A 21,534-nucleotide genomic window follows, 5' to 3' on the forward strand; every position below is an offset into this window, starting at 1 on the left:
ACTTCTTTTATAGCTTTAGTGTGGTTAATTAGACTCATCCAGGCTGGCTTAGAAACACGATCCTCAGATTTCAGCCTCCTGAGTTGCAAGGATTACAGGTATGAGCCACTTCTGCCTGGCAGCAAGTGGTTTTTAAATGAGGATATTATTCAGAACCAATGTGGCATGGCCCCAGAGGGAGGTAGGCTGTCCGTTTTGAGCATACAAATGATGGTACTTCTCTTTTTATCTCTGTGAAAGATAGAACTATGCTTTTCCAATCCCACCAGTGTCCACACAGATCCATACTCGTTTTAGTCTTAGACACATAAAGGTTCTTGTCTGCGAGCTGGAGCTGAACTCTGATTTGGGGGCTGAGTTGGGGGCGGGGGGCAGGAGAAGAGGAAGCATTTGAGTTGGGTCTGTCCATGTATGGCTGCCTGTAACATTTATAGTACATTGTACTCCGTTTTTATTTGCTTCTACTGGGATAAGAGCCAAGCCAGTAAAAGGCAAACAGCATTAATTCAGTGATGACATATGCCACTGAAAACTGTTTTTCTTTTCTTTTTTTTTTAATTTTTTTTTAAAAAGCAGAATGGAGGCACTTTATTCTGATTGTGCTGGATGCTGAGATGAATTCTGGGAGGAGATAACTAAGGCGCTCAGCTTTCTTCTGCATTAGACTAGAGAGCCTGCTCTCCAGGCTCGTGCTCTCAGATTATTTTGGAAGGCATTTCTGAAGCAGGCACACACTCAGAGTCTGGATCCCTTCTCAGTGTGGGCCATAGGACGCTTAGGGGCAGCTTTGTCAGCATGCCACCTGGCCACCCAGACCCAGTGCCTACACCCACACTGTAACGCCCCTTCTAGAAACTCTTAATAATTTTTGAAGGTGAAGCTCCACTGATTTAATCTGCATCCGGCCCCATAAATTACTATAATTTACAATGTCTATGCATAGATTATCTCATTTAATCCTCAGGGCATCTGGAGAGGGGGATATTCACATTTATCTCCTTTTAATAGGGGCACACCAAGAGGCGAGTCAGAGCTGGTACCCAGGTTGGCCTGACTCTAATGTTGGGGGTGCTAGCCCACACCACACTGCCTCAGTTTTCATAGTAGCCCCCAACTCTCATTTTGCCTGCCACAGTGTAAGTTACCCAGGTTCAACTGCATAATTAATTGGAAAATTCTAGAAGCAAAACAATTGTAAACCGTGAACCTTTCTGAGTAGTCTAAAGAAATCTGCCAGTTTTGCTTCATCCTACAGGACTGCTTGTGCAGTATTTTTACATAGTATGCACGGCAATTAAAAGATAGCATGGTTATCACAGTAGCTGGCCCTGGTGTTTGAGTCTGACTCCAGTGTCTGCTCCCACAGTCTTTAATCACCCTCAGTTTACTTCCTAATGCCACCAAAGCAGAGTGGTAAGATTGTCGGTTCTCATAGGCCAGAAAGGAGCCCTAAAGTGCTTCCTTTAGGTGAAAAGGTAAAAGTTCTTGACTTTATAAGAATCATGCGTTGAGTTTGCTAAGGTACAGTAAGATATTTTAAGAGAGACCACATTCACATAGCTCTCATTCTAATGTGCTGTTAACACATGCTGTCTTTCACTATTTCTACTTTATACGTGGAGCTTTCTCATAAGCACCTGCGTAGAAGCAGTCTGTGAGGTTTGGTACTGTCGGAAGCTTTAGGTATCCACTGGGGTTCCCAGATGCATTCTGGCCATGATGGGTCTTTAGTGTTCTCTAGTCTCCAAACATTGGCGATCTGGGGAAGGTTTTTTGAGGTGCAGCCAATGCAGGGTTCTTTTTTTGTGGGTTGTGGGGCTTGAACTCTGGGCCTGGGCTCTGTCCCTGAGCTCTTCAGCTCAAGGCTAGCACCCTACCACGTGAGCCACAGTGCCACTTCCATTTTTCTGGCAGTTAATTGGAGATAAGAGTCTCACGGACAGTTTGTGCCTGGGCTGGCTTTGAACTGTGATCCTCAGATCTCAGCCTCCTGAGTAGCTAGGATTGCAGACATAAACCACTGGCACCGGGCAAATACAGGGTTCTGTGTGTTGTTCTTAGGAGCTCCGTGCAGCTCCCTGTTGTACCTGGGCCACAGATGTGGTCAGCAGTAAGTAGGACAGGTATGGAAAAATGGCCAGTCATGGCCTTCTCTCAGGAAAGAATGTGAGGTTGTAGTTCCTTAGGGGCAGTCATACTTAGCAGTGCCCACCCTGCAGCTGCCATGCTGTTGTGGCTGTCACACGTGCACTCAGGTATGACAGGGAGGAATCGGAACCAGAGACACCCGTCCCAACACCATCTGCCTGGGGCTGCGCCCGGATGTTGGTGGGGAAGAGAGTCGGGGTGGTGTTGATGGTGATGAGGATTCTGCGTCTGCAGATGGTGGTGTTGACAGTCACAACAGTTAACGTTAGCCAGGTCCCTCTGAGTGCCAGCAACACTCCGAGAGTGTTGGACATGTACTAATTAAATCCTCGCATCACCACTATCATAATGCAGCCCACAATATCATTTGCATTGACAAAGGAGGAAACTGAGGCACAGAGAAGGTTAGTTCACTTACCCAGACCCGTGCGGTTGGTAAGAAGCAGAGCTTTCTTCCTGTTCTTCTAAACCCAGATGGAGACCTGTCCTGCTGTAGTGAGGAAGGAACGGTTTGTACTTGCAAGTGCTGTCCACAGGAAGGAGCAGCACAATATAATGGTGATGACTGTATTTACTCACTTCTAAGCATCCTACTCCAATCTTCCTATTGAATGTGCCTAAGACTTCTATAAAGTAGCTTTTTTTTTCATCCCTTTGTAAACCAAACCCAAACTGGTCTTTAAGTGACTGGTTAAAGGTCACACCAGAAGTCATAGAGCTGATATTTGACCCTGTCATCTTAACTCTACTCCACCCTCCAGAGATAATGCAAACAGGGAATAAGGAGACCTCACAGAGAAGTTCATTCCAGAATGAGGAACAGGGTCCACTAATTGTTCCCAGGGGCAGGAGGAGAAGGTCTTTGGGGGCAATGGGAACAACAGGACAGAGACAGAGTAGGGGCAGATGGATGTGGCTGGAAGACAGTGGGGAATGATGCCAGTGAAGGCTAGTAGGACCTAACTGTGCAGGGACTCAAGTCCCTCGGCCACGAGGAGACCCTAGGGGAGTGACAGGAGACTTCAAGTCACCTGAAGATGGAATCTAATTCCAGGGCCCTGGTGCCATGATGACAGATGCACGATGTGAACTTAAAATCAAAGTCTTCATGCCCCACGTGCAAATGCAGTAGCACCCACATGTCTGTTCTTCATGGAAAAGGCCTCAGCAGATGCAGCAATGTGATAGGCTGGAGAGACAGCTGGGATGGGAAGTGATTCTCTCAGCCTGTCAACATCACAAGGTGCTGGCTGCCAGCTTGAGATCTCCAGACACTGCCTTTGAAGGTTGAGGATTTCTGGTGGTGGACTCTGCCCTTCCACTCCCCAAAATACGATCCTAGAGCCCCACATTGTGTGAAGAAATGGATGCATCCAGATCCTAGCCCAGCTCTGAGCCTGGCTCCCTGTGAGTTAGAGACCCTTACCCTCCACAGACCTTCCTTTCTGTCCTCCAGCAACACTGAGATATCTGTGCTCATCTTGTGTGGGTCCTGGATCTCCCCTGGGAGAATTTTGAACAAGCACCCTGCACAGGAGGAGGGAAGGACAGACCTAAGCCCCAACTCAGGGCAGAACATGCAACTTCAGGAATAACGTCAGTGCTAATGTCCCTCACAGGATCCTTTCTCCTGAAGGCCTGGAAATTCTGCAGTGGTCTTACAGGATATAGGGTGAAAGAAATACTGTGGAGCTGGTATTTCCAGTAACAGATTAAAAATACAAGTGGAAGGCACTATTTGGGCCAAAAATCCTTTTCAGGGGTTTAGGATAGAAGAGAGGGATTTGCATCCTGTCTCCCATCTCTGCCAACCACGAAATACCACAGGCAAGAATCCTTTTCTGTAAGGAGTGGCAGAGAAAGAAGACACTGGGAGTCCCCTAACATCCAAGGCCTTCCCAGGGTAAATACTGAGTTAATGGACACATGACCTCATCTGTCAGGCCTCCTGATATTTTTTTCCCCTATTAACAGTACCTGCAGGTCTTTGAGATACCCCCACCATCAGCCAGATAATTGCCTGGCTGAGCTGACCCCTGATGTGGCTTCATAAAATTATTCTCATTTGCAACTCTGGTTCCTCACGAGAACTTCACTGTAAATACACTGCATGTCTGATGTCTGTCTCTCTCTGCTTAGATCTGACACCACTTCCCTTCATGCAGCTTTCCAGGCTGTGGCTGATCCGGATTCTAATTTTCCTCTCTCAGTCTTCTATCCGTGTCATATTTTCACCTGGCTGACTCCCCATCCTCTCTTGGTCACAGCACTTTCCAGTCAGTTGCCTGTATTTATTTGCATGCTCACTGTTGGTTCCTGGGCTTGTATCTTCTCCTTTACATAACTCTCCCACTCCCAATTCTGGCCACAGAATTGCTTCTGTCTGAGGTGCTGCTCCAATCCAGTAGCCCTGTGTCCAGCACACAGTAGAGCCAGTGGGTATATCCATGCAAGAAAAAATGGGGCCTAGAGAAAGATGCTCTGTACTAATTAGGAATCAGTGTGGTTACCTGAGTTGAAGATAAAGGAGCTCCACCTGCCTCAGCGATGTGTGTCTAAACAAAGGTGTTAGGTAGAAAGTCCCTGAGAAGAAAGCCACTAGAATCCACCAGATCACACCTCCCCTCCACTAGTATGCCTTGCCTCTTTAAACATCTGCTCTCAAGGCCAATTATGTCTTTCTGTTCAGCTCACCTTTCCTCCCTCGGAAAGCCTGCCTGATTAGCCCTGCATCTAGTCCATCCTGCAGAGGGTCCCTGGGCTGGCAGGTAGAATCCTCACTGAGCACAAGCCAGCCCACAGCTGGCTTTGGATTGCTCAAGCCATCTCAGTTAACCTCTGCATTCTTACCACCTGTCTCTCCTTCACTTCCATACACCTGTGCTGTCCTCGAGCCCGTGTCCAGCATCTGAGCTCCACTGGAGCCACCTGCCCATGTCCCAGCACCTGGCCCACAATTCAAGAGAGATGAGCATCTCGTGCAAAGGCTCCTGGGAGGGTTGGAGCGGTGGAGGGAGACAGATCCCTGGGTAGGACGTCTTGGTTAAGGGAAAAATCCTGAACCCACTGGCATAATTGGCTTGGTAGCTACCAGAGTGTATGGATGCTGCGCAGAGCTGAGGGAGGTATGGGTTCCTGTCTTCTCTCATCTGGGAGCTTTTTGAAGGATCAAGGTTAGTTTCTGGGCTCAAAGAAGCTGGAACTTTCACCGATCCAGGTGGGAGGAGCCTGTGGGCACAAGGGCTGGGTGCTTGCTGCTGCTGGGAAATCTTTGTCCCTGGTTGAGACACCAGGATGAAAGTATCTTTGCCCTTGTTCCACACCCACCACTGGCAGAGTTCAAGCTCCACCCTTGAATGGTTGTCCCACCCTGACTGTGTCCAGCAGAGCAGGGAGGAGTCACTGTGGGCGGGAGGACAATGGGTGGGAAGACAGCGAGAACCCATAGCTATAGACCAGCTTTCCTCGTGCCTCTCCAGAAACCCGGGGCAATCTTTCTGTGAACATTCTCCCTCTCCCGGCACTAAGTCCCATCGCTTCAGCCCACCCAAAGCCCTCTCTGGGCTCGGTGTATGTGTGGAGCCATCTTCCTCCTGCATAGTTCTGTTCACAGCTCCAGACTCCAGAACTGCAGACTGTCCCTTCCTGCCCCACCCCTCATCCCCAGTCCTCCAGGACAGCCCAGAGTGACCCGCTGAGTTCACTGGAAACCACAGGGAATAGGGCGGAGCTCTACCTCTGGCTAGGGCTCTCCCAGCCCTCTCCCTGGCCTGTCTCTGTGTTCTAACCAGGATGATTTCTCTTGGCAGTGGAGAAGAACACCTCTGGAATGATAAGCCGGCCCTCTCCAGGGAGGATGGAGTGGATCATCCCTCTGATTGTGGTATCAGCCTTGACCTTCGTGTGCCTCGTCCTTCTCATTGCTGTGCTAGTGTACTGGAGGTGAGTGACGGAGGGGCTTCCGTGGGGTGGATAAGGGGGATGAGTGTGTGAGGGGAAACGCTGGCTGGGTATTGGTCACTGGGGAGGGAAACCCATGAAAGTTGAGCCAGCTGAGAGTATTTGTAGTCCTTTAAAGGTCCTCTTATCTCCGGATGATGACACGGGCCAAACGTTCACCTTTGAGGTCTAAGCTTTCAGGGTTTAGTACCAGAGAGGTTTTGCCTGAAAAGCAGGCAGATCCAGGTTGGCTGGATTCAAATCCCATTTCCACTGTGTTCTTTAGTTTGCGAGCCTGCCAAGTGAGTTACTAAGTTCCAGAGCATTTCCTGGTTCTCTGAGACCATGCTCCACTTTGCTGTAGCCACCTAGTAAGTCCTGTCTGCTGTCGAGCTGCTTTTCTAGTCTTTTGCTGAAGATTAAACGGGATAGTAAGAGCACAGTTTACGTATAATGTACTATTTAATACTGGTGACATAAAAGTGGAGAGCCATCCTTCTGGGATGATTGCCATAATGGTGCTCACTCTGTCACACCAGGACCAAGCAAGATGCCCGAGTCTCTGTAGACATACTCAGCTAGACCCTCTCAGCCAGTTCAGTGGAGAAAGCCAGATTAGCCATTTGACAGGCCTGCTTGCACCGCCCACACCAGTGTCTAACAAGCAGCACCAGGGAAGAGCCAGGTGATAAATAAAGCAAATAATTAAAATCTAAGTCCTAACATGATGATGATGTGTCATCGAAAAAAGAAAATCTGAAAAGAGTAGAAAGATAAGAGTTTCCTGTTCAGATGGGTGATGGAAAAACTTTCCTAAGTGGGGCAGTGATATCTGAACAGACCGCCATGAGGGAATCAGATGAGCTCCATCTCAGCCTAACCCCAGGCTCCTGAAGGCAGATCAAAGGAACCTGGGTGAGGAGCGGGCTGGCATGTTGCCATGCAGTTAGTGGCTGGAGCATGTGTGTAGAGGAGAAGAGTGGAAGAGGGTCAGGAAGCCTTGAGGGCCTTTGATGGCACGTCACCTGTGGCTGTGACACCCACTGGGTTTGGTACAGAAGAATGATGTGATGGTACTTGGGGGCTGTTCTAAGATTCGAGCAGGGCAGGTGAGAGACCATCAAGGGAGTCCTGTGCAGCAAAGCAAAGAGAGAGCCAGTGATGTGGGGTTGGTCCCAAGGCAGGGGGCTAGCATCAGTTACCTGGAGATGGATTTCAATGGTGGGATTCCCAGAAAGTACAGGCAGGTCTCCTGTGTGTCCTAGGGTGTGTTTTCAGCCAACTAGAACATGGGCCAACAAGAGGTACCACCTCAGGCTTCCCCAGATATGTGATTATAACTGGAGGGCTGTCACTGCTGCTGACCCAGGATGGGATGAGCTATGCCATGTTCAGAGCAAGCCTGGGAACTCCTAATCCACCTCCCTGCCTTCCCTTTTCCAGGCAGATACTGACCTGGAGCTCGCTGGTCAGTGGAGATTTCTAATGTGAGTTTAGGTGATCGTGGGAAATAGCAAAGGCTCTCGGCTGTACTCAGCTGGGATTTTCTAGTCTCTGTCTAGGTCTATGTCGGCTCACATTCTTTTTTTTTTTTCATATATTTTTATTGTAATTAATAGAAGGGTTACATGATATTTGCCAGATAGAAGATGCATTAATTCACATACATTGATACCACATTCTTCTGCCAAACTATGGACACTGTTTAGCGACCCCAGCATCAGGATATACTTTCTAAACCTGATATGGTAACGCATAACCATAATCCCAGCTCTGAAGAGGCCGAGGATCTCAAATTCAAGGCCAGCCTAATCTCCAAAGCCTGTGTCGGGCCATGTGGCCGAGCAGGCCTAAAGACCACACAGCTGACACCCAAGTGTTTATTGCCGACATGTTGTAGAAAAGAGTAACAACAGCTTTTTAAACCCTACCAGCTACTCAACATGTTTTGTTTTGTTCTGTTTTTTACCTTGAGGAAATGACAACTATTTATTTCTTCTGAAAAACTCAGACCAAATGGAAAGGTTGTGTTTAAAATATATATATATATATATGTATATATATATATATATGTTTCCCCTAAAATTTGGTTTAATCAGAGATTTAGCCTAAACCCAGTATAGGTTTAACCTTTTCCCCAATTCTCAATGCCACTAGCACAGAAATAAGTGCAAATAAGAAACTCCTTACAGAGAGAAGCAAGTAAAATTAAATTGTGTTAGGATGGATGAGTTGGTTAAGCATGAGAAAAGCCTAGAGGAGACAAGCACCCTTTTTTCTATAAAACTTTTTTTTCTTTTTATTAATGTGAAAGAAGGAAGCACTAGAGAGCTCACAGAGAGAATTGGCAACTACAGCAAAGACGTGTGTGTGTCCTTTTGACACTGAGAGTTTGAAGCTAGAACAGCAGTGTTCTCTTGCCTTTTGAGGCACAGTAAGAGTGGGCGATTGGCTAACGTACTTGACATACGTAGAGTATGAGGCAGATCAAAACCTCCTGATCATGCCTTTGAGGCAGGCCTAGCTGTCACCCACAGATCGACACACCTACCTGAGGCACCACAACCATCACCATCGAATACCAACCCTTCGTACCCAGTGTTCTGGGTTCTAGTTGTGTTTGTGACTCATGAAGAAGTAGAGAATCAAACCCAGGATTCCTGAATTATCTGCAACCCCCGCTCCGCCCCGCACCATGTCTCACTGCTCCTTGATGTTACAGTGCTTGTTTGTGTTCAGTGGGTCTGTTTAGACAGCCAGGCATTATACCAAGCATTTGGGTAGCACAGTTTCATGTAATGCTTACCAGTATGTGTGGTAGGCATTGTGCCTAAACCTTCCCTCTGATGAGAGAGGAGAAAGGGCATTAGTATCTATTGCATTGCTATTCAGGCCAGGCGTGGCAATGTGCTGTCATTGCCATGATGTATTGCATGCAGCAAAATCTCAAGTCGAGCTGTGCTTTAACATAAAAGAAGAAAAACGTGTTGATTCTGCAACTGCAAGTTTCAGGAGCATCATGCCTGGTTGGATGAAAAGATGGAACAAGGATATTAGGGCTTGGCTGGTGTGGTCTCCCTCTGTTTCCCTGAATCTCTCTGATCTTCTCTGTTAGGCAGCCTGCTGACTGTTTCCACACACTAACTTCTGGCACATGTTAGTCTTTTGTCTCTCCTTCCCAGTAGCATGGACTTTATCTTTCCTTCTCAAACAGTTCCTAGTTCATTCCCAAGATGGTAACAAAGGTCATTTGTTCATCCTTTGCGTCTCCTGGTCCCCAGAGAGATGGAATGTGTTTGTCAGTTCCAGGTCTTCCATGTAACTCTGGAGCCCAGATATTGATTCATGAGAGCTAGAGCCATGAAAACCTTAGAGTAAAAGCTGAATGCAAGGGGCAGTTTTCCTAAGGACCATTTAGGCTCAGAAAGGCAGCAAGTCTAGATGGCTCAACTTAGTGTTCTGTTACGTATGCTATGATGAGGTTGTTTACGCTCTCAGGTGGCTTGGATCATTTACAGCTTCCTGATGCTCATTCTTTGTCCCTGCCTTGCATTCCCAAATGGATGATTCATGGATAGAGTCTCTTGGCCTTTACCATCCATTGGAAGAGATGGGCAAGTGCATATATAATTGAGTATGCAGAGTATATGTAGAAGAGTAAGTCCAAGTTGGGCTTCAATACAGCCTGGGAGGGAAGTTGAGGTGAGCAAAAGCTTACTGCAGGAGCTTATATCTGGCCAGCTGTGAGTCAGGAGAAGAGAGCTTGAGAATGAATCTGCAGAGAGTAAACCTGGCCTGCTGCAAGCCATGTGCATTTAACTTGGGTCACACTAACAATGTGTGGGAAGGGTATGTAGCACAGCAAGGGCCAGAGCAGGATGGCTCTGGGTATTGTCTGAGAGGGTGTGTGCCTTACCCTGAGGATGACTGAAAGACTTGAAGTAGCTGAAGGTCCAAGAAAGGAGATGCTGTTAGCAGTTAAGCAGAAGCACAGGTCACAGTCTGAATTTGGAGCCAACACCCCTGTGGCCAGGACACAAATATTTTATTGATTGATTGATTGATTGATTGGTCATAGGGCTTGAACTCAAGGCCTAGGTGCTGTCTCTTGAGGTTTTTCTGCTCAAGGCTATTGCTCTGCCATTTTGAACCATAGGTCAACACACACATTCTTTTTGGTTTTTTTTTTCATCTTCAGACATAACTTTTAGTTTTATTTTCCACTTTCTCATCTCTAGCATTCATGAAACATACCTGATTCAGCAATTCATTCATCCCACTCTGCTTTTTAAAATCAGGACATCAACACACACATTCTTATCAGGTTTCTTAACATACAAATACACACATAGTGTGTATCCACAGATAGGCTATATATTACTGGTATTAAAATTAGGACTTAGGCAATTAGAAAAATAGTTATCTACAAAGGAGTATTAAGTGAAGTCCTAATGAAGAGCAAGTGTAGAAGCACTGCCTTAGGTTAGGGTTAGGGTCAGGAATCCTCCCCCAGCCTCAGTTTCCTCATCTGCAGGATATGAAATGTGCCCCACCCAGCTCTCTTGAGAGCATTCAGTTCGGTGTAAGTTGTGGAAAATGCCAGTCTCAGGACCAGTGGGATGATAAAAATGAAAATATTTGTTGAAGAGTTACATCAGCTCTGACTTCAGGGAAAAGTACAATTTTATTTCTGGATATGTACCTAAAAAGAATGGTTTTATAACATGAGATATACAAAGCCATGCACTGATGGTTCATGCCTGTGATCTTAGCTATGCAGGGAGTTGAGGGTCTGAATGAAGAGCATGGCTCAAAGCCTGCCAGAGCAATCAAGTCCACGATACTCATGCCTCCAATCAAACAGCAAAAAGCCAAAAGTGAAGTGCAGCTCAAATGGTAGAGCTCAAGGACAGTGCAGGCCTTGAGTTCAAACCCCAAGACTTGTATCAAGAGGAAAAATAAAACTTAAAGGTACAAGCTTAGGTGAATGTCACTCCTTGGATGTACAGTCATCTTGTACAGGTGTATATAATTTCCTGTCATCTGTGGTATAAAGCAATATTCATAAAGAACGTTTGGAATTTCCTTGTAGAGTTCCTTCTTTTGAAAGCTCAGTTGTGCAGAGTATCCTAGAAATAGCTAAAAGTCATCTGTTTCAGGCTAAATATAGAGTAAATGTAGGTTAACCAACTGAGCAGAACTACTTTGGGCTTAAAAAAAAAAAGCGGGAATACTATAAAGTTAATGAAATTGGCTAGAATGGTATTTCTGATGCGGCTAAAGGTGATTAGTGTAAGAATAGGTGATCCCCGAGTAACCAGGTTCAAGATAAGACCCAACCCCAGCTAGCCAAACAACAGCCCACTGGCCGGCCTTGTCCATTCAGAGCTAGCAGTGCTGAATAAGCTGCAGGAGCAGCTGCCCCAGACCAGTCACCTAACAGACTCGATACTCAACCATGTGACATCTGACAGGGTCAGGCAGTCCTCCACTCTCTTGGCTCCTTGTTCTGGGAAATGGGTGTAGCAAGCATAAAGAAATCAAGTTGGCAAGTGGAAATTTCCTTTTACTCCCTTCTGGCCACGCATGGTCACAGAGCTCCAGTAACAAAGATAAGGTAAGGGGACACACAGGATTTAGGGGAACACTGCCACAAGTGTTCTTAAATATTAGGCCCACTGGGGATCATTGCATTGAGCACCGATTTCCTTGAAAAGGAGAGCCTTAAGCAACCAATCACTTTGGGTCAGAGTTGACCCAAAGTAAAAATAGTACAGCTACAGACTCAGGCACCTGTTCGGTCAGTGAGATCTCCGTGTCATTAGGGAACTGTTAAAAACAGGTGACATTTTGCATCTAGAGAATGAAATTTACTACTATATTTGGCCAAAGGGCGACAAGTAGGATATTACATTACCACTTTGAGAGGGACTTGCATGGCTCTGTCTGAGAGAGACAGGTAAGAGACTCTACTCTGTAATGATGCAGAAATTGCAACGAAGCTAGGAAAAATTTCATGCAAAGTAATTGTAGATGAAAGGCATGGTGATAGGGCAGCTAACAAAAATAACATCAGCAGACAGCTTCAGCTTCCCTTCTTTCCTAAATGGAGCTATGATGTGTGCCTTATAAATTTTGCAACCCCTAACTGCCAGGTTTAGAGTTCTTAAAAATGAGGGAGAAGAAATCAGTTCAGTTCGTTTTGAAGTGGACTACTTTGGTCTTGCTTGTCAAGACAGGAGCAGTACACACCTTTTGAATTAAAAGTCAGAGAGCATATTCCTTGAGCTGTGGCTCAAACACAAGCTGTTTATATGGCTTTACTGTTTCTGAAAAGACCGAAGCAGCGCAGCTGCCGCCACTCAAAGAAGAGGACACGTTTTGGGGACGGTATTTTGGCTTTGCATAATTTGAGACTGATGTCAGGTTACGTGCCCCGTATTCGATCAGTGTGCTGAGGTGTGCCACTTGTTGAGCCTCCAGGACCTGAAAGAATTTAGTTACCAAGAGCAAAGCAATCATGTACACTGAAAATTATGGGTACAGCAAAAAAAAAATTAACTATTTTCTTTTGGGATTTCTGTGTGTGTACATGCACGTGGTCAACACTGGGGTGTGAACTGAGGGCCTCACATATCTGCATAGCACTTTCACTCAAGGCTTCGCATTCTACCACTGTCGCTAAACCTCCACTTCTGGCTTCTTACTGGTTAATTGGAGAGAAGAGTCTCGTATTTGTCTGCAGTCCTCAGGTCTCGTGCTCATAAGATTATATCTGAGGATATAATGCTGTGTGTGTGTATGTGTGCCAGACCTGGGATTTGAACTCAGAGGCATGAGCTTTTTTTCTTTTTCTTTTTCTTTTTTTTTTTCCAGTCCTGGGCTTGAGCTCAGGGCCTGAGCACTGTCCTTGGACTTTCTCAAGGCTAGAGCTCTATCACTTGAGTCTCAGCACCATTTCTGGGTTTTTTCTATGCATGTGGTGCCGAGGAATCGAACCCGGGTCTTCATACATGCTGGGCAAACACTTTAACCACTAGGCCAAACTCCCGGCCTGGCATGAGCTTTTTTTGCTCAGAACTAGTGCTCTACCACTTGAGCCAGAGCTCCACTTCTGGCTTTTTTTTTTTTTTTAAGCCCGAGAGTACTTACTAATTGGAAATAAGAGTCACTGAGTCTTCTTCCCAGGCTGGCTTTTGAACCAAAATCCTCAGATCTCTGCTTCCTGAGTAGCTAGGACAGGCGTGAGCTATGGTATTCAGCAGTGTTCCTGTTATCTTCATTATGCAGATCAGAAAATGAAGGCCAGCCTGGATCAAGATCCTTCCCTTGATGCTTTCCATGGAGTTGAAAAGAGAAACATGTACCACTGTGTCCAATTTTTGCTAGTTAAGATGAATTCTTGCAGACATTTTTTTTGTTTTGTTTTTGTTGATCTAGAATCCCCATCATTGCTATGTCAGCCTCTCTGCTAGCTAGAATGACAAGTGTGAGCCACTGTATTCAGCTTGCTTTGTGGAGATTCTGATGTTGAGTATTACCTGTTTGATCTATCATGTTCCCAAGTGATGGTTCCCTTGTTGACATAGTATCTTTGTTGACTGTAATAATTCCAGTTGGGAAAGGCCTTCCAGAAGGATAAAACAGCTTTACTTTTCAGATTCAGGTAAGTCAGAGCTAAGTACACAGATTCTGGACCCAAGGACTAGAAACTTCCTCCAGGGAAATTGTAACATCCCACTTAGGTTTGTTCACCTTTGATATTAGAAAGATTTCTTTGCTCTGATCCAGTAACTCTTGAGCTTATAAGTCACTTCTCTGGCAAATTCAGTCAGACCAATGTGGCTTCATACACACATAGAAAAGAGTCTTTTTTTCTATGTTACATCTCAGACTTTCAGTGATATTTTTTTTTTTGCCATGTATTGGTACCTCCTCATTAAGAATGCTCTTCATGAAAACAAATGAGTTTTGTTGACATTGCAGTGTTTTTTTTTTCCCTCCCTGGATGTTCAGTGGGAGACAGAGTGTAATAAATATGAAGGGATGCAAACCGCAAATGTGTGGGGGATTGGTGTTGGCATAACAGGCGCTCAGGCAAACAGACAGATGCGTGTGAAAGTCGAGTTCGGTCACATGACAGCCTGCCGCCTGTGCCCCAGCAATAACTGACCATGTGTGACTCATGGGAACGCAGGTCCTCCCTGTATTCCCACCATTCAGAGTTGCTGCAAGCAGGTAGCTGCTGTCTCTTGAAGCTTGCACTTCCCATCCTGGCTAGCTGATGACTGGTTTTGCATTTGGTGTTTGCCTCAATCATCCCCACCCCAGCAGTGCCACCAATAGACCAGTGTGCTAAGAGGGAATTCTTCCCAACAAGGTGACAACGAAGGGACAGCGAAGGAGAAACACTGCTAATAAAAACCCTCCCATAGTAGATTAATATAAAGCACCTGTTACTTAAAATGTTTTCTTTTTAAATGCTTAGTGATGCAACCCAGGGTTACCCATGCTAGATGGTGAGCTATATGCATATCCTTAGCCCTTTTTAAAATTGTATTTGGGGATGATGGGTCTTGTAGACGCTGGCCTTGAACTCAGGATCCTCTTACCTCAGCCTCCAAGCATCTGGTATTACAGGAGTATAGCAACCACACCCAATACATGTGATATATATATATATATATATATATATTTATTTATTTATTTATTTTTATTTTTTTTATTTTTTTTTTTGCCAGTCCTGGGCTTGGGCTCAGGGCCTGAGCACTGTCCTTGGACTTTCTAAGGCTAGAGCTCTACCACTTGAGCCTCAGCACCACTTCCAGCTTTTTTCTATGTATTTGGTACCGAGGAATCGAACCCAGGACTTCATGCATGCTAGGCAAGCACTCTACCACTAGGCTAAACTCCCGGCCCCATGTGGTATATTTTATTTCAAAAGCAGTCATCTTTGGTAGCATGCGGGTCCCAAGGGAAGAAAGATTCCAGATAGGGAAATGATTTCTGTGAAATTGTGGACCTCCTAGGCTTCTGTTTTATCATACCTTGCATTGCTTACCTTTATTGCTAACTCCTTCTTTTCTCCATCTATTCATCACTTCTTACACATGAAGTTTGTGCAGGACACGAGCCTCTCCAGTAGACAAATGTCTTGTCCTACAGAAGGTCCTTCTATGTCCTTGTGGAAGAAGTGAGCACACAAACATTATCCCACAAGCCTAGTGGTCTCTAGATCAGTTTTATGTCACATGTTGCTTTTGAAGCCTTGACTCTTTTGAAAATAACATGTGCCATCAGTCCCAGCTTCCTGAATTCTTGCAGTGAATTGTAAGATCCACACATGTTAATCTCTTAGAATTTCCTTGTGGTACTTGCAAGACAGAGCTGACCCCATTGCTCTTCTGTGCTGGTCAGTCATTTGCCAGCTGGGCAGTATGTACTGATGCTGCTCTACCTCTGCTGGCCCTATAGCTTTTGGAGGGAGTTGGGCGGATTTACACTCCCCGGGCTACAGTCATGAGCACGGGAAACTGCATGCTGTAGAAGGGACCTGACCATGGTTAGAGTGCAGTGGAAAGGAACTGGAGCCAGGGAGGGCTTGGAGAACAGGATGTGTGGGCTATGTGAGGACAGATGCACAGGCAGAGGATGCTGCGTAGGAGGTGACCCATAGGCATGGATTGTTGGGGTCTTTCTTCCCCGGTCCCTCTCAATCAGCAGGAGGGACAGGAAGAACATGCCCCGACCAGGACGAGCTGTGCGAGGAGAAGGCCCACTGACCGCCCGTGCCCAGCCCTCCTTCTCCGGAGCACAAATTGATGTATCAGGCAGGTTCGCCAAGTCAGGAATCTCTAATCCCCCCGCAAAACCCCCCTAATCAGGAAGTCCCTCCAGCTATATACCCTCACTATGGGTCTCAGCAGAGAGTGATAAAGCAGTAACACATTTGTAACCAATGGTAATCAAGTCTTGTGCCTGCCTCTTGTGTCTTGCCTTATCTCTCAGCAGAAAGTGATTACCGACTCTATAGCTCTAAGTTAGACATGGCGTTACTCGGCCCCCAGCAATGGAGTGTGTAGTCAGCTCCTGGAACCACTCTTCCATTCATCCGCTCAAAGCACAGGCCACCTTCACAGGATGTTCTCCACGGGGGGTTCCACATGTGCAAAGGCCCCAATGTGCAAAGGCCCCAAGTTCAGTCTAAATGAGAATCAAAAGGTAGACTGTATGTAAAACAACTCTCAGGCTGAGAAAAAAACCTAAGCTTCCAAGTCATTTTCAGTGACTTTGCATACTGAATAAATTCTTTGTAAAGACCATTTCATGGACCATAGGTGTTCGGGATATCAGTCTTTCTTTTTAAAACTGGTAACTGCCTATGCAATCCATCTCTTCCCAGAACGTGCATCTGTAGCCATAGTTCAAGATTATTTTCCCCCTCATCATTAGAATTTTTACCATTCAGCTCTTCAGAGCCTGACAATGTGTCAAGCCAGTGGGGAGAGTTAAGGCACATTTCAGGGTGCCAAAATATGGCTTGTCTTAGAGCCCTTTCATTCGTGATGGCACTGTGGTGTTACACCATCTTGCTCTGAGATGCTGAAAGGGGTATTGGGAAGGAGACTTTCGAGGCCTCCAGCTGTTATGAGAATTGAACTTTTTCTTTTTTTTAATCTTCTTCTTCCTCTCCAGACAAGTAACTGTTGAGGGAACTCTAGGTAACATGGAAGCATTGATTCTAAGCAAGTTTTTGCTCAATAACTGTTTCCCAAATGGCTACTCTGGAGCCTTTTAGAATTCACAAGAGATGTCAGTTGTTATAGTAACCAGCCCCCTGCTGTTGAGTCAGCCCGGAGATGCTCGTAGAAGCTCTTGGAACAGGCAAACGCACAGTTATTAGACAAAAGCAGGGGAAGGATACACAGAAAGGTTACCATTTCAACATGCATCATGTTACTTAGAAAACAGCAGCGACCGATTGTGCTAGGCAAGTGGTGGATGAATTTGCAAACCAGGTTCACTTATCAGGAAAAGGGAGATTTTCGTATAGGGTTTCGTTTTCTTAAAGTAACTGAAAACCACCTCTCTTTGAATTTCTCAAGATTCACCCTCATCCTTCCTAACGTTATTGATTGTACTGCACATTGGCTCAGATAACCCTCCCCCTTGATGGCTGGAGATATTAATTATTGATTATATGACATTTGCTTCTCAGTGAAGTGTTGTCAGTTTACGGGTGGTAGTTTTAAGCGCTTGTGATTGTGTGTGAGAAAAAAGCTGCGGAGATGGCGGCTCTGCTCCAAAATTCCTGCAAGAGTGAATCTGGCAGAATTCTGAGTAGGGCTAAGGGTTGAGGAAAAGTCTAAATATTTTAGGAAGCTGCAAGTTTCAAGTTTCTATGAAAATTTGTAAAAACATTCCAACACACTCATGATTTCTTCAGATTAATGTTCGTAGCCACACAGCGTATCTGTGATGTTTAGAGGACAGCCATTGTAGTGCCAGAAAGTTCTCGATAGAGGGAGACAAGAAGTTCAGAATTCCTGCTGTCACCCCACTCCCCCTACTTTGTGTCCTATTCCCAACTCTTTTCTTCTCTACATTTTGGCTCTTTTGCCAAGGACTTTTTACCCAATATGTAGCTTAATAATTATCGAACTAAAAGCTTTTACAATGGGACTGGGAAAGGGAGCCTGCTATTCAAGAATTAGGTAAGGAAAAAGCTGCTAAAGTGGTTAGCAGAATTATCCACCTGACTTCATACTCATGCGCAGGATTCCAGAAAAGATAACACCTACAGATTCTAGTTTTAAAAGGGCGGGGGGGAATCATTTTCAGATTGCAGACGCTGGGAAAAATAGGAGTCATTTCAGTGTGAATTCCTCCAGTCCAGGAAATGTGAGTGATAAAATACAATTAAATACTTTTAAGTATTCATTTAACTATTCTTTCATGTATGGCAGAAGTTATATATCTAGAGTCTAGAGCCAATCATAGTGGCTGTGATTATTTACACTTCAAAAGGAAACCACACAGACTTTGTCCTATAATAATAAGTTGGCACTGCCTGTTCCTATCTCCCTGGGGTATACTGTATAGTCTATACTGTGTAGCAGAACAGCATTTATCCAAAGAAGACAGAAATGTGTAAGGAAAAAAGACAAAACCCTAGACTTGTCTCATAAGGAAATTCAGAAAAATTTGCAGCACAAGATAGGATACTGGCCAGTGGCACGTGCCTTCCCCTCTGGTAGTTTGATGTGCTAGAGGTGGACAAGCAGATACCAGGATGAAGAAGTCATCCCTGTTAAAAGTACCAGAGTAATGCCACCTTCCAATATATAAAGACTGCCTAGAAGAGAACTATTTCCCATTTCTTGTCTCTGCATCAGAGAGCTTCCTGATACCTGGCGTCTGTGAGTGTGTGCTTCCTTCCCCCACCTCAGCGGTGGGGGGGTCTTCTGGTCAAGGGGAAGGGAGGGTGTTTGTGTGGAACTCTGGGTGGCCAATTGCAAATATTGTCTTCTACACCTGTTCTCTTTTGTTTTTTATCCATTCAGAGGGTGTAACAAAGTAAAGTCCAAGGGCTTTCCCAGACGTTTCCGTGAAGTGCCTTCTTCTGGGGAGAGAGGAGAGAAGGGGAGCAGGTGAGGGCGGTCAAGATTATGGGGGTTTCTCAACCGCCGGGACTGGCTTGCTGAATTTCTTTTTCTTTTATCTTTTATCTTTTTTTTTTTTGTTGCCACGGGGTTTTAAAAAGTCTTCTGGATAGCAAACGCTTATCCTCACCTGTTACACCCCGACTTTCAAAAGCAAGATATGCAAAAAAAGCCCCAAAATACCACTTTAGCTCGCGGGTAGCCGTTTCAGTATGTCTTGCATATGCTTGCTCTGCTTTGTTTCGTGGGTTGGGAGGTATTTTTGTTTTTGCTCTGTTTCTAGATTGATGCATACTGGGTGTGTTCTCTATGTATGTTGCATCCATTTTCTTTCAACAATTTCAGATGTTTGCATGTTTCGGAGCCTCTGCATGCACTTAGCCTTATACATTAAAAAAAAAACCACCCATCTTCTAGTGTTGCCATTCATTTAGAGGTTGAAGAGTAGAAAATGGAGAGATAATGGGGCAAGTATGGATTTATCAGGAGCTTTTTCATCAGAAAGGGCAACTTTGTATAAGTTGTACACGATTTAAAGACCATAAAATGATTGACCTGGAGAAATTTGTAACAAACAATTTTAATTACCACACTTGAACCTCATCATAGGTACATAAAGTTTATTTTAAGCAAACTCTTTAATATGAATGTAAGATTCTAAGGTTAAATTGATGGCTCACTCAGTGACCTTATGTAATGCCATAAGTAGCCCTTTTCTTTCTTATATTTGAATTTTTTCTATGTGCGAATTGGTCTTTACTGGTTGTGAGTAAAATCAGGTTACTGAGATGAAATTCTAGTTATCTATCCACTATAGTCATATACACAGATAACATGTGAAAAGGTCTATATGGAAAATTTGACAGATTAATGAGAAAATTCTTGATCTGTCTATCTTGCACACAAGGCAGAGATTGGTAGTATAATTATGCTTTTCTTTCCATGATCTTTTTTTTTACTTATTTATAAAAAGATGTTCAAAGCTCCAGTGTTTAAAAAAGAGTGGTGGGGGTGGGCGGGAATAGAAACTCTTCTTTAGACCTTTATATTGAAAAGATTTTATTTCAGAGAGGGAAAACTTGGAGATCACTTGAATTCTTCTATCCAGGTCAAAGAAATGTGGTTTTTAGTACAGTTCTTACAAGAGCCAGCATCACCTCATAAATCATATAGAGATAAATGCATCTGAGGCTCCCCAGAGATAATGTTGGATAGTCCCATTAATATACCTGGCCCCACATGAGAGTGAACAGAGTACTGTCGTACTGTAGACAATTTGATTAGACCCATGATGCTTTGCGACTGTATTGTTGTTACAAGGCACCCAGACCCTGTAATCTCTTCTCTGCTGCTGAGTGAAAGGAACACAAATAAGTGCCATGTATGTCTAAGTTGAGAACCATAGTAGGAGGATGACCAGAATCTACCTGATTATAAGTTGAATAGTGTATTCGCGCTTTTTTTTTTTTACAGTGTAGTAGCTTTTTAAAAAAATGGTGGACTGTTGACTCAAATGAGATTTAGTGGTTACTTTCACGTCTGCCATTTCCTGGCTCTGTGACTAAGTATTCTGAACTTTGATTTCCTCATCTGAAAAATAAGTCCATTGAACCTGGGTGTGGTGGATCACGCCTATAATCCCAGTTCTCAGGAGAGTGAGACATAAAAAATGTCAGAGGCCAGCCTGGGAGCTCCATCATGAAACCCTGTCTCGAAATAGGTGAACTGATGGCATGCTGTGGAGATAGAATGAGATAGCACATAGGAAGTGGTTAATGTGGGATATGTGACCCACAGGACAGGAAGAAGTTGAACTTGTGAGGAGGTGAGTTACATGTCCTGGCCATATCCCACTGAAGAGACCGAGTTGGTTCCTCTACTCTAGCCATGAAAGTACTGACTGAACTCCTCTCTCTGCTTAGTGTGGAGCTTTAGTATTCCATAAGGAACAAGTGGGCCAGGTAGATCCTATCCTCAAAGGGTTCAGAGGCTGTCTTCTGAGGGTTCTGTGTACCTAAGACCACCAATCCATACTCCCACCTCTACCCCCATTTCCCATCCCTTGTGCTTGACCTGCAGCCACCTGTCCCAGGTTCATGCTGCTTCTGTCAACCATCCAGCTGCCCCCTCCTCTGCCTGGCTCCCACTGAAGGCTGGAGTAGCCCCAGCAATCACTTCCACCAGCCTCGTTTTCTGCTCCCTTTGCCTCTTCTCTTCCTCTTACTGTCCACAGTATGACCACAGATCAGAGGAGAATGACTCAGGAGACACCCAAAGAATCAGAGTTCTAGTGCATGAACTTCCTGTGGCATTAACCAACCCTTTGCCTCTCTGAGGTGCTTAGCTCTCTACTGACTGGAGGGAGGACTGTGCCTGGAGCCTTAAAAAAAAAAGATAAAGCACTGGTTATTTCTCCCAGAAAGGAGAGGACAAAATTCCACATGTCATGTGCAAGTATTGAACTTAAAAAAAAAAAAACTTTGAGTGGCTAATGCTCAATAAAATATGCCATCTAAAAACTTAATGTCATATATACTTGGATCTCTCACAGTACCCACTCACTGTGTTCCCTGCCTGTATCAATAATCCCCCTGGCTAGTTTACCCACGGTTCTTCCAGAGGTTGGTAGAGACATAAGCACACAGGAAGATGCATTCCGCTTTTCCACGGAACAGTACTGCGTCTGTTACCACGCACTGTACATTTGCACTTACCATGATGTTTCTCTAGTCTCCCTATTCATTATTTTTTTTTTACAAAGGCATGGTATTTTATACAGATATGT

The 21,534-nt window shown here is 44.9% G+C and overlaps 1 protein-coding gene across 3 annotated transcripts in view; it reads left to right on the forward strand.

Annotated features, from left to right (window-relative positions):
- Positions 1 to 21,534, forward strand: part of Ptprg (protein tyrosine phosphatase receptor type G) — a 667,714-nt gene that overhangs the window by 588,150 nt on the left and 58,030 nt on the right. For 2 of the 3 annotated variants that reach the window (XM_090323299.1, XM_090323309.1), the window contains 2 exons: positions 5,958 to 6,090; positions 18,651 to 18,737. In XM_090323299.1, coding sequence (XP_090179425.1) covers positions 5,958 to 6,090; positions 18,651 to 18,737 — 220 coding nt within the window. The remainder of the gene's footprint in view (positions 1 to 5,957; positions 6,091 to 18,650; positions 18,738 to 21,534) is intronic. The other variant, XM_090323290.1, reaches the window with a different exon arrangement.

The sequence above is a fragment of the Megascapheus bottae genome, chromosome 2 (assembly GCF_031878675.1).
Source record: "Megascapheus bottae isolate mThoBot1 chromosome 2, mThoBot2.hap1, whole genome shotgun sequence".
Lineage (NCBI taxonomy): Eukaryota > Metazoa > Chordata > Mammalia > Rodentia > Geomyidae > Megascapheus > Megascapheus bottae.